The sequence below is a fragment of the Drosophila mojavensis genome, unplaced genomic scaffold (assembly GCF_018153725.1).
Source record: "Drosophila mojavensis isolate 15081-1352.22 unplaced genomic scaffold, ASM1815372v1 contig_136, whole genome shotgun sequence".
Taxonomy (NCBI): domain Eukaryota; kingdom Metazoa; phylum Arthropoda; class Insecta; order Diptera; family Drosophilidae; genus Drosophila; species Drosophila mojavensis.
The window spans coordinates 12,145,739-12,158,265 of NW_025318667.1; the positions used below are offsets into that span (position 1 = coordinate 12,145,739).

Here is a 12,527-nt window from a genome sequence, read left to right on the forward strand (position 1 = left end):
ATTACGTGACAGTTGCCTCTGTCTGTCTGTCTGGCTGTCTGGCTGTCGTACCTGCCTTTGCCTCCCTTGGCCCACCCACTTGGCGTCTTAGCAACTCAAGTCGCACCCACTGCCTCTGGCTTGGTTGCTTGCTTGCTTGCCCCATTGCTGTGGCGCGTGTTGCAACATCTTTTGGCGCTTCCTTAACGGCTTTCGCTCTCTTTTTCACTTTTGCCATCTTTTGCTTTTCTTTTTCTTTCATTTGTTGTTGTTGTATTTTTACCTGCACACATGTCACGTACGCGCGCCATGTTGCATGCAACGCGCAGCTGCTGCATCGACTTGGCCCACATTGCATCAAAGTGTCAAGTCAAAGTCACGTTTATATTGCATCGACACCTGCCAAACAAACGCCCGAAAATCCACGCCCCTCTGCAGCGAGGCCTCTGACCCCATGTGGCACAGCAAAGCAAAGCTGAGACGAGCCAACTTTGTAGAGCTTAAGCTGAAAAGAAAAGAACCAACTACAGCCGGAACACTGAATACATACGGAAGAGGCATACGTATAGAGACGGGGAGAGATATGAAATAGATCTAAACGAAAAGATTTGTAGAGTACATTCTTCAAATTGTTTTGAATATTTATTAATTGTTCCCAAAAATGTGTTACAGAGGCTTATAGCGTGGTTGTGAGTGTGTGTGTGTGTGTGTGTGTGTGTGTGTGTGTGTGTGTGTGTGTGTGTGTGTGTGTGTGTGTGTGTGTGTGTGTGTGTGTGTGTGTGTGTGTGTGTGTGTGTGTGTGTGTGTGTGTGTGTGTGTGTGTGTGTGTGTGTGTATGTGAGTGTGTGTGTGTGTGTGTGTGTGTGTGTGTGTGTGTGTGTGTGTGTGTGTGTGTTTGTGTGGGTGTAACGTATAAAGACTTTGTGCGTTTAAGCTTGCTGCAGAACGGGATTCCTTGTGTTTAATCCTAGGATCTCATAATATATAGATAAGTCTAAGTTTGTTCCATATTTGGTAAGGCACGCATTGGCTTGATATTTGGTTGTGATTTGGTATGATTCGATCATTTGATTCAATATTTGGTTAAGTTATAGTTAGTTTAATATTTAGATAAGTTTTATGATATATTTATATTTATATCAATTTTATTTTTTATGATATTATTTAAAGCGAGGCTTTTAGTGTGTTTGATATGTAGTTAAGTTTTCGTTTGCTTTATATTTGCATCAATTTTTGGTTTTATGAGAGTTAGATTTGTTTTTATGTTTAATATTTCGATAAGTTTTAGGTTATATGATATTAAGTCAGTCTTTAGTTTGCTTGATATATTTAGATTAGTTTTAGTTTGCTTGATAGTTGGATATGTTTTAGGTCATATGACAGGCAGTCATTTTTAAGTTTGTTTAATATTTAGATTAGTTTGAGTTTGTATGATTTTATTTCCATACAATTTTAGTATTTGGTGTGCTTGAGTTGGACTCCCCGAGTTCGACTTCCCTGAGTTCGATTTCCTTGAGTTAATATTTGTAATCATATCTAGTTAGGCTTTAGCTTGTATGATATTTGTGTGACTTCCTTGAGTCTGTGCAAAATGTGAGTTTGTATGATATGATATTTTTTTGATGGGTTGTTATTCGCGTACAGCTGTACAGAGTGACTTCCTTGAGTCTGTGCAAAATGTGAGGTTAGTTTGAAAATTTAGTTAGTTTTCTGTTTGTAGGAGGGGCAGTTTTTCTTTGGAGGTGGCACGGGGTCTTCTTCGTCATCCTCCTCGTCATCCTCATCGTCATCCTCCTCGTCGTCCTCCTCGTCATCCTCATCATCCTCCTCATCATCCTCCTCATCATCTTCATCGCCAGCCTTGCCAGCATTGCCAACGGCTTTCTTATTCACCTTACTCGAGACCAAGGATTCGGCAGAGGAATCGTCAGAGTTAGAGGTCTCAGGCTGCCGCCGGTAATAGCGTAGCTGTGTCTGCTCACGCTGCTTGGTTTGGACCTGCGGCTCCTGGTACTTCTTAGTGGATGAGAGGCCCACACCAGCCACAGCAATGCCCGAATCGTTTTTCGGCATCATGCCCGAATTCTGGCCAGTGGTCTCCGAATTCGCAGACGATGATGGCATTGTGAGATCCAAGCGAGTGCTCTCCAAGAATCCCGACTCATTGGCTGTGGTGTTCTGCGATGATGTTTTTGGGGGCTTGTAGACAAACGGATCGTCTTCCTCGCTGTCGCTTAGCGACGTCTCAATAACCATGTCGGGGTCATTCCGCGAGGTGCCCATGGCGGATTCAATGCGCTTGATCTTCCCCTCAATGTTCGCCAGCTCTGCGTTCAGACGCGTGCCCTCGCGGCTGGTGCAGGGCTGCTCCAAGCGGCTGTGGATGCACACCATGCGCATCTGCAGCTGATCCAGGGCCTCTCTCAGATCCCTTTTGATTTTGTTCATGCTATTGATAAGCGAGGTGCGATCAGCGTCGGACAGAAGCTTGGCAGGCGCGCGCCGAGCTCCAGAGGACGACTTGCGCCCAGTCCCGGTCCCGGTACCGGTCCCGGTCCCGGCTTGAGCTGCGGCCCCATTCGAAGGCATGCTTAGAGGCAGCTGTCTGGCGCTAGTCTGCGGTATATTAGTGCGACGCTGTTCGGGCATCTGGGCAGCAGCCCCATCCAGGAGCTCAAAGTCAAATTGTGTATCGGTGCTGTGCTTGACGCGTTTGCCACCCTTGCGGTCAACATTCTCGTCGGTGGCCTTCTTCTTCCCATTGATCGACATGTGCTCCAGAGTGTCACTGAGCGAGGAGCTCGAGCTAGCGTCTGACATGATGCCCGGCTGTGGCTTTGGGCTGGGGATGATATTCATGTCGGTACCCAGATTCATAAGCTTGCGACGAACCTGAGCATGCTCAGCATGCAGCTTCATGGCCAATTCGCTGCTGCATGGCGCATCGAGACGCCTTTCGATAATGGCCAGACGACTGGTCAGATAGCTCTTCGTATTTTTACGCTTCAATTGTTCGTGAGCCTGAAGTCCAGGCTGGGCCATCTGAGCGTGCGTCGAGGTATGGGCTACATGGACCTGGGGCGAAATATCGCCCATCTGGCACTTAAAGGTCTGCGGCGATGTGAGGGCCATCTTAGCCTGGGCCATAACAAAGGCATGAGACCTTGCACGATCCTGAGCATCGGCCAGAATTTGATTGTAATTTCTTTTCAGAGCCTGGATCCGGGCGTCTGACAGAGCTTTCGCTTTGGCCTGAGCCTCAGCCGCTGCCTGGGCCTCAGCCGCTGCGTGCGCCTCAGCTGCTGCCTGGGCGTCAGCCGCTGCCTGGATCTCAACCGCTGCCAGGGCCTCAGCCGCGGCCTGGGCCTTGGCTTTAGCTTTAGCCAGAGCTCGAGCTTGAGCACGAGCCCGAGCTTCAGGATTAACGTGAGCGTGAGCCAAGACCTGAATAGGCTGGGGGGCGTGGTCGCTGTAATCAAATCCTCCTCCTGCTGTTGCAGCAACCTGAGCCTGGCCATCGTTCGCACTAGTCGAGTTGCGAGCGTTATCGCTAGCAGGCAAAGCGCGACGCTGACGCCTGCGTGTAGCTTGAAACTGTGATTGCAATGATTCAGGTGAATCCAGCGATGCCTTGCTAGAATCGCTTTCCGAATACTCACAGGTCGACGACGAGTCGACCGGCGAAGCCGGCTTGGGCGCAGCCGGAGCCATGCCCTGGTCACAGCCCTCCGATTCGACGGGCGAGTCCGATTGTGAAGACCGGCCGTGTGGCACAGTGATGGTGAGGCCACCGCCGAGTGGAGTGAGCTCGGGCTTTGGCTGAACTTCCACTAGTTCCGTGTCATCCGATCCGGACGATGATGTATCGGAGGAATCGTCAGTCTCCTGGCGATCGTCTACGTTGGGCTTAGCTTGATCCATTTTCTCAGCTTCTCCTCCAAACTGGGTTCTCAATATGCTGACACTGCGTTCGATGCTGTCTATCAAGGCCAGCTCCACGGAGTGATCGGGTTTGGTCTTCGTTTGTTGCGGGGCGTCGGTCATATCGGTGGGGGAGTTCATGTAATGGGTGGATAACTTATAGTTGGTTTTTTGATCGACAATATTGGTATTTGATATAGGATATGATTGGATCGCATCCAGATCCGTATTATTATGACAGAAACGTTTGGCACCGGACATTTCCGTACACGATGGCTTGCGTTTGTTGGCAATGTTGTATGAAGTCAGTGAATGAATGAAAAGCGGACGCCATGTCGAATTGCGCATTTGCCGCATACGCAATTCGCGTGCGTAATATTTCACGAAACGCATACATAGGAGGCCCACTCGGAGCTGCAAGGGGCGAGACAGCAGATGGGCCGCTGGCACGCGAATGCAATAATGCACGAAATATTCCATATACTGGCCAATCGGAAAATCTAGCTGATACTGCAGCACAGGATTGTCCGCCACCTCATGGATGGCCGTCAGCAGCGAGCTGGTGGTCGGATACTTGTATAAATTGGCTATTGCCAGGCCTGCGCGAGACAGCGACTGGTCGCTGTTAAATGCGGCGGCATTTTGGCCAACCATCAACGGATTCATTGCAATGTTTCGTATTTATCTTATTGAATGCCAAATTAAACTTTATAAAACACAATTGAATTCACCGGAAAACAAGAAATTGAGTCGAGAAAAAAAAAAATTTGTATTTTAGACTTACTTGAGCACACGAACTGATTCGAGCAGAGCTTCAAACAAAAAGACAGGATGTGACTTTCAGGAAATGGCTTGTCAGAAGCAGCCGTCAAATAGTTTGATTATCGATAATCATGCTGCTTGTCTGGCACCTAGGATTATATGAAATTGTTCAACACTGATTCACCGAATTACAAATAAGCAGAAACATTGAGCACGTGAATATTGTTGAAAGTGCTGCAATTTCCTGTAGCTGTTGCAGCGTCTGCTTTAAAACACCTTTGCCGCACTTTCCAACACTACATTTGCTTTGCGATAGCTCAAGTTTAGCTCTGTGATAGAAGCTCATCTCTAGAATGTAAGCAGGACAGCAATGCAGTGGCCCAAGTTTAGGGCATAGCTGCACTCTTCCCTATCGCTATCGATGGCATAGACAGGTCAGCATTGCCCAACACTGGCTTAATCAAATCATCAAACACTGGCACGTGCCGCGCCATGGCACAATTGATTGTCAGATGAGATGTCATAATAACAATTTCCATGTGCCTCGTGTCGAGGCTTTCGAAAGTGAAAATCTGACGTGGCTTAGCATTGGCAATGCCACCAACAACAACAACAACAACAACAGCAGCAGCAGCAGCAGCAACAACAACAACAACGAGAAGAGAAGCAGCAGCAGCAGCAGCGAACGATCTCGGCGCATCTATTTGAATTTTGAATTTTGTCGTCTCCGGCTCTAGTCGAAACTCCAATGAGCTACCTGCATGGGATTTGCCGATGCGCTGACTCAGCTCCAATATGCAAAGCAATAAATTTGAATTGTGCATCGCATTTGGCCAGCACAAGGCCAGATGCCCGTGGATGCCGTGGGTAGCGCAGCGAAGATGCAGACAGACCTATTTAACGCCTCGAGCCATCAAAGTGCATCGTGGGCGTCGCTGTCTCTCCCTCTGTCTGTCCCTCTGTCTGTCCCTCTGTCCCTCTGTCTGCTGGCTGGCTTGGTGCCTCTTGCCTTTCGCGCATTCAATGATAAGAGCTGCAGCAGACGCCGGCCCGAAGAATGGACAGACGCAGACTCTGGCAAGACGACTAGCGAATGCTCTCGATTCAAATGATCCAGCGAGGCAGAGGCAAAGGCAAAGCCAAGGAGGGGCTTACATATACATATAATCATTGATATAATGTCAGGTGCGTTCCCAGCTAACATCGAAGCTTCTTACAGATCCATTCGAAGTTATTTACTCGTAGTTCCCGACGGCGCAATTTAAAAGCTTGGAAAGAGCTTTTCAATTCCGGACCTTCCTTCAGTAAAACGATACTATATACTATATACTATATACTATATACTATATACTATATACTATATACTATATACTATATACTATATACTATATACTATATACTATATACTATATACTATATACTATATACTATATACTATATACTATATACTATATACTATATACTATATACTATATACTATATACTATATACTATATACTATATACTATATACTATATACTATATACTATATACTATATACTATATACTATATACTATATACTATATACTATATACTATATACTATATACTATATACTATATATCTATATACTCTATATAATATACACTATATACTATATACTATATACTATATACTATATACTATATTCTATATACAGTATATAGTATACTATATATATACCACATAGAATTGCTCATCGTAATTGCATTCCAAATTCAATTCAGCTTTTCAAATTGTTTGACTGTCTGACCACTCCCACAGCTATCGGCAGACGTCAGCAGCTGTCGTTGTTGGCCTTAAATGGACTTAGGGTATTATCTCTCGCTCTCTCTCTTCGTCTCTATAAATATATACATATTTATGCATATATATATATATAGATAATGAAACGGTGAAACAATAAACACCAAATAAAGCACTTTGAATGCAGTTTGCGGCGATAGCCATAATAAAAAAAAAAGATTTAAGAAAAGCAAAAAAAAAAAAGATAGTAAATAAATAATAAGCGAGAGAGAGAGAGAGAGAGAAAGATGGAAATATTGAAATTGTTAAAATATTAAATTATTACAAAAATGTGCATAAATGAATATGGAATGATGTATGTAAATGGAAATGGAATGGGAAACTGAATAGGAATGGGAAATGATAATGATAATGGAAATGCATGACACGTCGTTTCCATTTGCCGCCTTTCGTCGTGCTGCAGCAGCGCCTCCAAATTGCATCCCAATTGAATTGATGATGCTGCGCGCATCGATCGCAGCAGATCGGATTGCAGTTCATTATTTTTGGAGGCTGTGACATCAGCTCGAAAACTCAACTCATTGCATATGGATTGGATTCAGGCTATGAAATGGCAAGCAACAGGCTGAAGCAGGCGTGGCAGAGCCCAGAGGGCATAATATATAATATAATATAATATAATATGTTATATAATATAGAAGCCGTTTATAACGACTCCGCTTATAACGTCCGTACGGTTATAGCGCCTTCCGGGTATAGCGACGGTCCCTTGAGTGTAGTTCTAATCGGGTTCGACTGTATTTCTATGATATAATCCCCTTCATGTGACCTACTTATACATTCAACTATGATATTATGTTCCCCAACTGCTTTAAGATCGCTTTATTCTCAGCATTATATCGTTTTTGGGGCGTTGACTTGTGAAATGCGTAAATCCAAGAATCTGCAGGCATCATATACTTGGGTCTATCAATTTATCATATTGTATATATCCATATCTCTATCTATATAATATTTGACCTGAATCGACTATAATATATATGTTTTGAACTAGCAAATTTTTAGCTTTTATATATGTATATAGATATTTCCGATATTTCCCCCATTTTCCCCATTCTTCCAAGGGAACATCTAACAGGAATTCTACAGTATTCCAGCTCAGCTAGCTTTGACTCGCCATCGCTATCTCGCTATGTTCTATACTCAACCCAGCTAGACTAATTAGTGGCCCAAAAGCATCTAGGACCATTCACAAATTGTGCTGTTTCTCTGCCTCTATCTACTTCCCTCTGCCTCTCTCTCGCTCTCTCACTCTTTCTCTCTCTCTCTCTCTCTCACTCTCTCTCTTTGTGTGTGTCTGCCCAAATGACTGATGAGTGACGAGTGTTTGCAATTGGAATTAGTTTGCCTCACAGCAGCAAATTTTTCATTTTCATTTTCACTTCTTTTCATTTGCTTTTCTAATTAATTATGCATAAGATTGCGGCGCCATCAATTCGAATGATGCAGCGCCTCTCCTGTGGAGGTATGGATGCGGCGCAGGCGGCTCGATTGTCGCGCGTATACCCTGTACTTGGCGCAGGGGCGCGGCATGGGGTGTAGTCGGCTGGCCCCGTTGGCTAGCTGTACGATCTTAAAAAAAAATAAGAACAAAAAAAAAAAAAAAAATCAGCGAATTCTGCGCTAAATTCTTGAGACGCTTAAAAATAAACTTTTTGCTAGATTTTTGTCGCGCTTTAAAAAACTAGAGGAAAATATCGCTGTTTCTTTAGGCGACTTTCACTTGGTTATCCCATTGTTGTTGTTGTTGCTGTTGTCTAATTTATTGTTGTTGTGCTCTTTAATTTGTTTTCAGCACGCAAATTATGTGCGACAAGCAGCCGAGGACTATTTGGCCCGCCGACAGGCGCGCAACAAATCAATGACACGCTCCATGACTTCCGGCTTGGCCGGACCGATCCTCGCCCTGGGCAACGTCTACTATCTGCCCGCAGCCAAGAGCGGCACGTTCTTTGCGCGCGACAATGTCTCCAATTTCATAACCTGGTGCAGGTGAGTCCAGCTAAAATATTCTAAGTTAATTGTAGTTCTAAGTAAAAAAAAATATATAAAAATATCTGTAGAATATTGTAGATCAGCAATCGATCAACATTTGAACAAGTGAACAGTTATCCTTCAAGAGTATATATTCTTTTAAATCACTTGATAATTCAGAATTATAAGTTTTCAGCTGTTTAAGCTTTGGGCTTTGTGAACCATGATCACCAGTTGCTGATCTTTAAAGACTCAAGAGAACGATCTCTTAACTGCTCCTTGATTCTGGATCATTTATTACTGCTGATCACCGTCACTACTCACACTTAACGCTGATCATTGATCAATGATCATTGTTCAGTGATAACTGTGCTATGCCTATTGATATCTACTGATCGCCCTCTAGCTGTTCACTGATTTTCACTGACTGATCACTGTTCCATGATCTCGGATGAATGCCAGCAATCAACTGGTATCTTACTGCTAACTAATCACTTCTAAATCATCACTGATCACTTCCAACATCTTACTAATCGCTGATCACTCGTAAGGAATCACCCAACACTGATCATAGTTAACATATCACTGATTACTGTGCTGCTACTACAAATCACTGCTAAATGTTAGCTGATCACTGCCCATTGCTGACTGATCACTGAATAGTCACTTACTCCTGCATAGTCACTGCTAATTGATAAATATGCACTGATCACCGTCAACTTCTCATCTAATCCTGCATCATTGATCACCCAACACTGATCACAGTTAACATATTATCTGCTACTATAAATCACTGCTAAATGTCAACTGTTATCTGATCACTGATCGTTTATCACTGATCTCTGTTCACTGTCCCCTCTGAGTGATCACTGATCACTGTTTACTACTGAATATTCACTGATCACTACTAACTGATCACAGCTGATCACAGATCACTGCCCTCTGCCAACTGATCCCAACTGATTGACAGTTGAGTCAATGGCAAGTGAAGCGCACTGCTCAAGCGTCGTTTGTCATTTTGCAGAAAGAGCCTGAAGATCATCGAGTGCCTATTGTTCGAAACGGACGATCTGATCATGCGCAAGAACGAGAAGCATGTGATACTCTGCCTGCTGGAGGTGGCCAGACGTGGCGCCAAGTTTGGTAAGTCTCAATAGAAACATGATCATGAATGCTGATCGCTAGATATATGTATATGGGTGTGTATGTCTATCGATAGGCATGCTAGCGCCGATGCTTGTGCAAATGGAGCGACAAATCGATCGCGAAATCGCGGCCGATAACAAAGCCAACGGCGTTGGTTGTGGCACACAAACAAACAACGGCTGCTCGGAGAGCGGCACTCAAACGGAGGCGCCACCTATCGGCGACGAGTGTGTGGCCAACGAGACGGATCTGTACGACAGCGATACAGAGAACGAGGATGAGAACGACAAGGATCCGATGCTGATGTACGGACCCCAGCCACAGATCATAACCAACGATCTGAAGAGCCTCGACGAGATGGTAAGTGCAGATCCGAATCCGCTAGCCCTAATTGCGACTACTGTTTGCAGTCAGCTACCAACTGGCTTTTCCACACATTTCTCCTCAATAACTCCTCTAGCCATAAGTGTGAGAGTGTGAGTGTGTGAGTGTGTGTGTGTGTGTGTGTGTGTGGGTTCAGTGGGTCTATGTTTTCTCTTTTATTTATTTTTTTTTAGTCGCCGCGGACCTCACGACTTTTTGTTATTGTTGTGTTTTCATAGCTACTCTTCTCATGTCCATTTTTAGCCACGGCTAAGTTTCCAGTTTCAAACTTGGGCAAAACAAATCAAAAGCAGCCAACAGCAGCCCCAACAACAACAACAACAACAACAAAGAAAAACTATGCGAGTTGTCGAAACAAATGCAATGGATAATTGCTTTCGACGATTTTGCCGAAAAACGTATATGTACGTTGCCTAGCCAGCTATCCAAAAAGAAATAATCTAGTGCTTGCCCAGGCAAGTCGTGATCTTTGCTTCTCCCCAGAGCTCCAAACTTGTGCTCGACCAACTGTGTGCTCCACTAGGCTCCACATAATACTGCTGCGAAATTCCCCAAATAGCATATGTTCGATCAGGCTTGTGATTGCAAAATATCAATGGATAGCTACTCACAAGACGCCAATCGATATTTATCGATCGATAAGACAATGTTTAATCAATCGAATGATCTGATCAAAGTATGAATATTGACAGACTATTATTTAGTAAACAAAAATATTTAAAATCTTGTTATTCAATCAATATCTATCGATTATTATATGTTCAGTCTTATAGTTAAGCGAGATTTATTTAATAGCACCAGGTTAAAATGCTGAGCAAAAAAAAAACAAAAAAAAATAATGATTGATAAACATATAGAATTCATCAATATTTATCGATTATTGAAGGCAGCTCTTATCAATAAGAGCTTCAGCGTATGTACATTTCCTGCATGCTCAATCAAGTCTGCATAGCATTTCTAATAAGAAATTTAAAAAGTTTATCACTAATGCGCGATAAACTTATCGATTATCTCAACCAACAGAAAACTATAGATATATGATCGAATACTTAAATAGAATTATATTTATATTTCCTTATCAACACGCTCCCTACCTCCCTCTCTCTCTCTCTTTGTGTACCTGCTTTATGGTCCTCTTATCGATATTTCCGCACTGATTGATTTATCGTTTATCGCTGGCCAAATATTCAAAGCATTTCAATGCGTCGATTGGTGCGACGCGATTGGCAACGCTTATGTCACGGCAGCTCAACATATTGTTAATTAATTTGACAAGATGTTCGAGGCGTTTCATTGCCGTCCCGTTCCATGCCCGTTCCGTTTCGTATCGTTTCCATTTCGTTGCGCTGGCTGTGTGCTGCCCGGTGGCGCCAGCTGTGCCAAAAGCAATTACAACAATCGCCAATTGCCAATGGTAATTGCAAGTGTGACTGCCAGCAACATGCGACGACAGCAACATGCAGCAACAGCAGCAGCAGCAACAGCAGCAGCAACAGCAGCAGCAACATGCAACAAGGATTGAGGAGTCAGTCAGAGCAGGCCAAGGCAAAATATCGGAAAACTAATGAAAAGCCAAAGCCAAGCATTTCCTCACGCCGCCAGCGAGCACTGACAACAATGCCTGCCTGCCTGCCTGCCTGGCTGCCTGGCTGAGTTGCCTCTCCTCTCGTCTCCTGCATCGACAGCTGCTCGATGGATGGATAAATCGTTGCGCATTTATTGGACGCAACATGGACATGAACGTGCTGCCAAAACATTGTCAGGCAAACACAGCAACACAGCAGCAACAGCAACAGCAACTGCAACAGCAGCAGCAACAACATCCAAGTCTGCCCCGGCGGGCGGACATGCTCAATGGAACGAGCGCCTCTGTCGGATCTTGGCAGCGCGATCACTCAGCCAGCCAATCAATTTGTTTGCAGCAACAGCAACAGCAACAGCAACAGCCACAGCCACAGCCACAGCGGCAGCCAAATCAGCAAATAGCCTCAACAACTTGTCGAAAATCAAATGATGTGCCACCACGACAGCAGCAGCAGGAGCAACAGCAACAGCAGCAACAGCAGCAGCAGCAGCAACTGTTGCAAACCAGCCACGAATCATTTGTCGCTGCCGTTTGGCACGTCCGCGTCGTCAACATTGTTGTTGTTGCTGTTGTTGCTGCTGTTGTTGTTGTTGCTGTGTTGTGGCTGCAATTTATGGCTTAGGCCAGGATCACAGCGCCAGCTAATCTTGCATGCGTCACAGTCACGCTGTGGCTCTACCGCAACCTAGCTACCTCAACCCCTCGCCAGTTCCCCAACCTCATCCGCCCCTCCCCGTCTGCTGCCCATCGGCTGGCCTGGTCGCCTTGTCAATTGCGAATCTCTGCGCCTGGCTGATCATTTTGCTGGCTTATCGCCATTTGAGATTTATTGTGATGTCGTCTTGCCACAAGCTACGCCCAGACATCCACATCCCAGCCGTTAAGCACCGCCACCCACCTCACCTCCACCCCCCCACCCCCCCTGTCGTTGCTGCAACGCATTTGCAGCTGT

The 12,527-nt window shown here is 44.8% G+C and overlaps 2 protein-coding genes across 5 annotated transcripts in view; one reads left to right on the forward strand and one right to left on the reverse strand.

The window, feature by feature from the left end:
- Positions 1–12,527, forward strand: part of LOC6585290 (GAS2-like protein pickled eggs) — a 79,245-nt gene that overhangs the window by 58,857 nt on the left and 7,861 nt on the right. For both annotated transcript variants that reach the window (XM_044011724.1, XM_044011723.1), the window contains exons 5-7: positions 8,282–8,478; positions 9,485–9,603; positions 9,680–9,966. In XM_044011724.1, the coding sequence (XP_043867659.1) occupies positions 8,282–8,478; positions 9,485–9,603; positions 9,680–9,966 (603 nt within the window). The remainder of the gene's footprint in view (positions 1–8,281; positions 8,479–9,484; positions 9,604–9,679; positions 9,967–12,527) is intronic.
- On the reverse strand, positions 1,399–4,859 carry LOC122757915 (cilia- and flagella-associated protein 91-like). 3 transcript variants are annotated; one of them, XM_044011725.1, is made up of 2 exons: positions 4,685–4,859; positions 1,399–4,606 (listed from the first exon to the last, which is right to left on the reverse strand). In XM_044011725.1, exon 2 carries the CDS (start codon positions 4,564–4,566, stop codon positions 1,678–1,680), a length of 2,889 nt encoding a protein of 962 aa, XP_043867660.1. In that variant the 5' UTR covers positions 4,567–4,606; positions 4,685–4,859; the 3' UTR covers positions 1,399–1,677. The 3 variants fall into 3 exon arrangements, with proteins under 3 accessions (XP_043867660.1, XP_043867662.1, XP_043867661.1); XM_044011727.1 differs by having other exon boundaries at positions 1,399–3,996; positions 4,685–4,845; XM_044011726.1 differs by having other exon boundaries at positions 1,399–4,025; positions 4,685–4,844.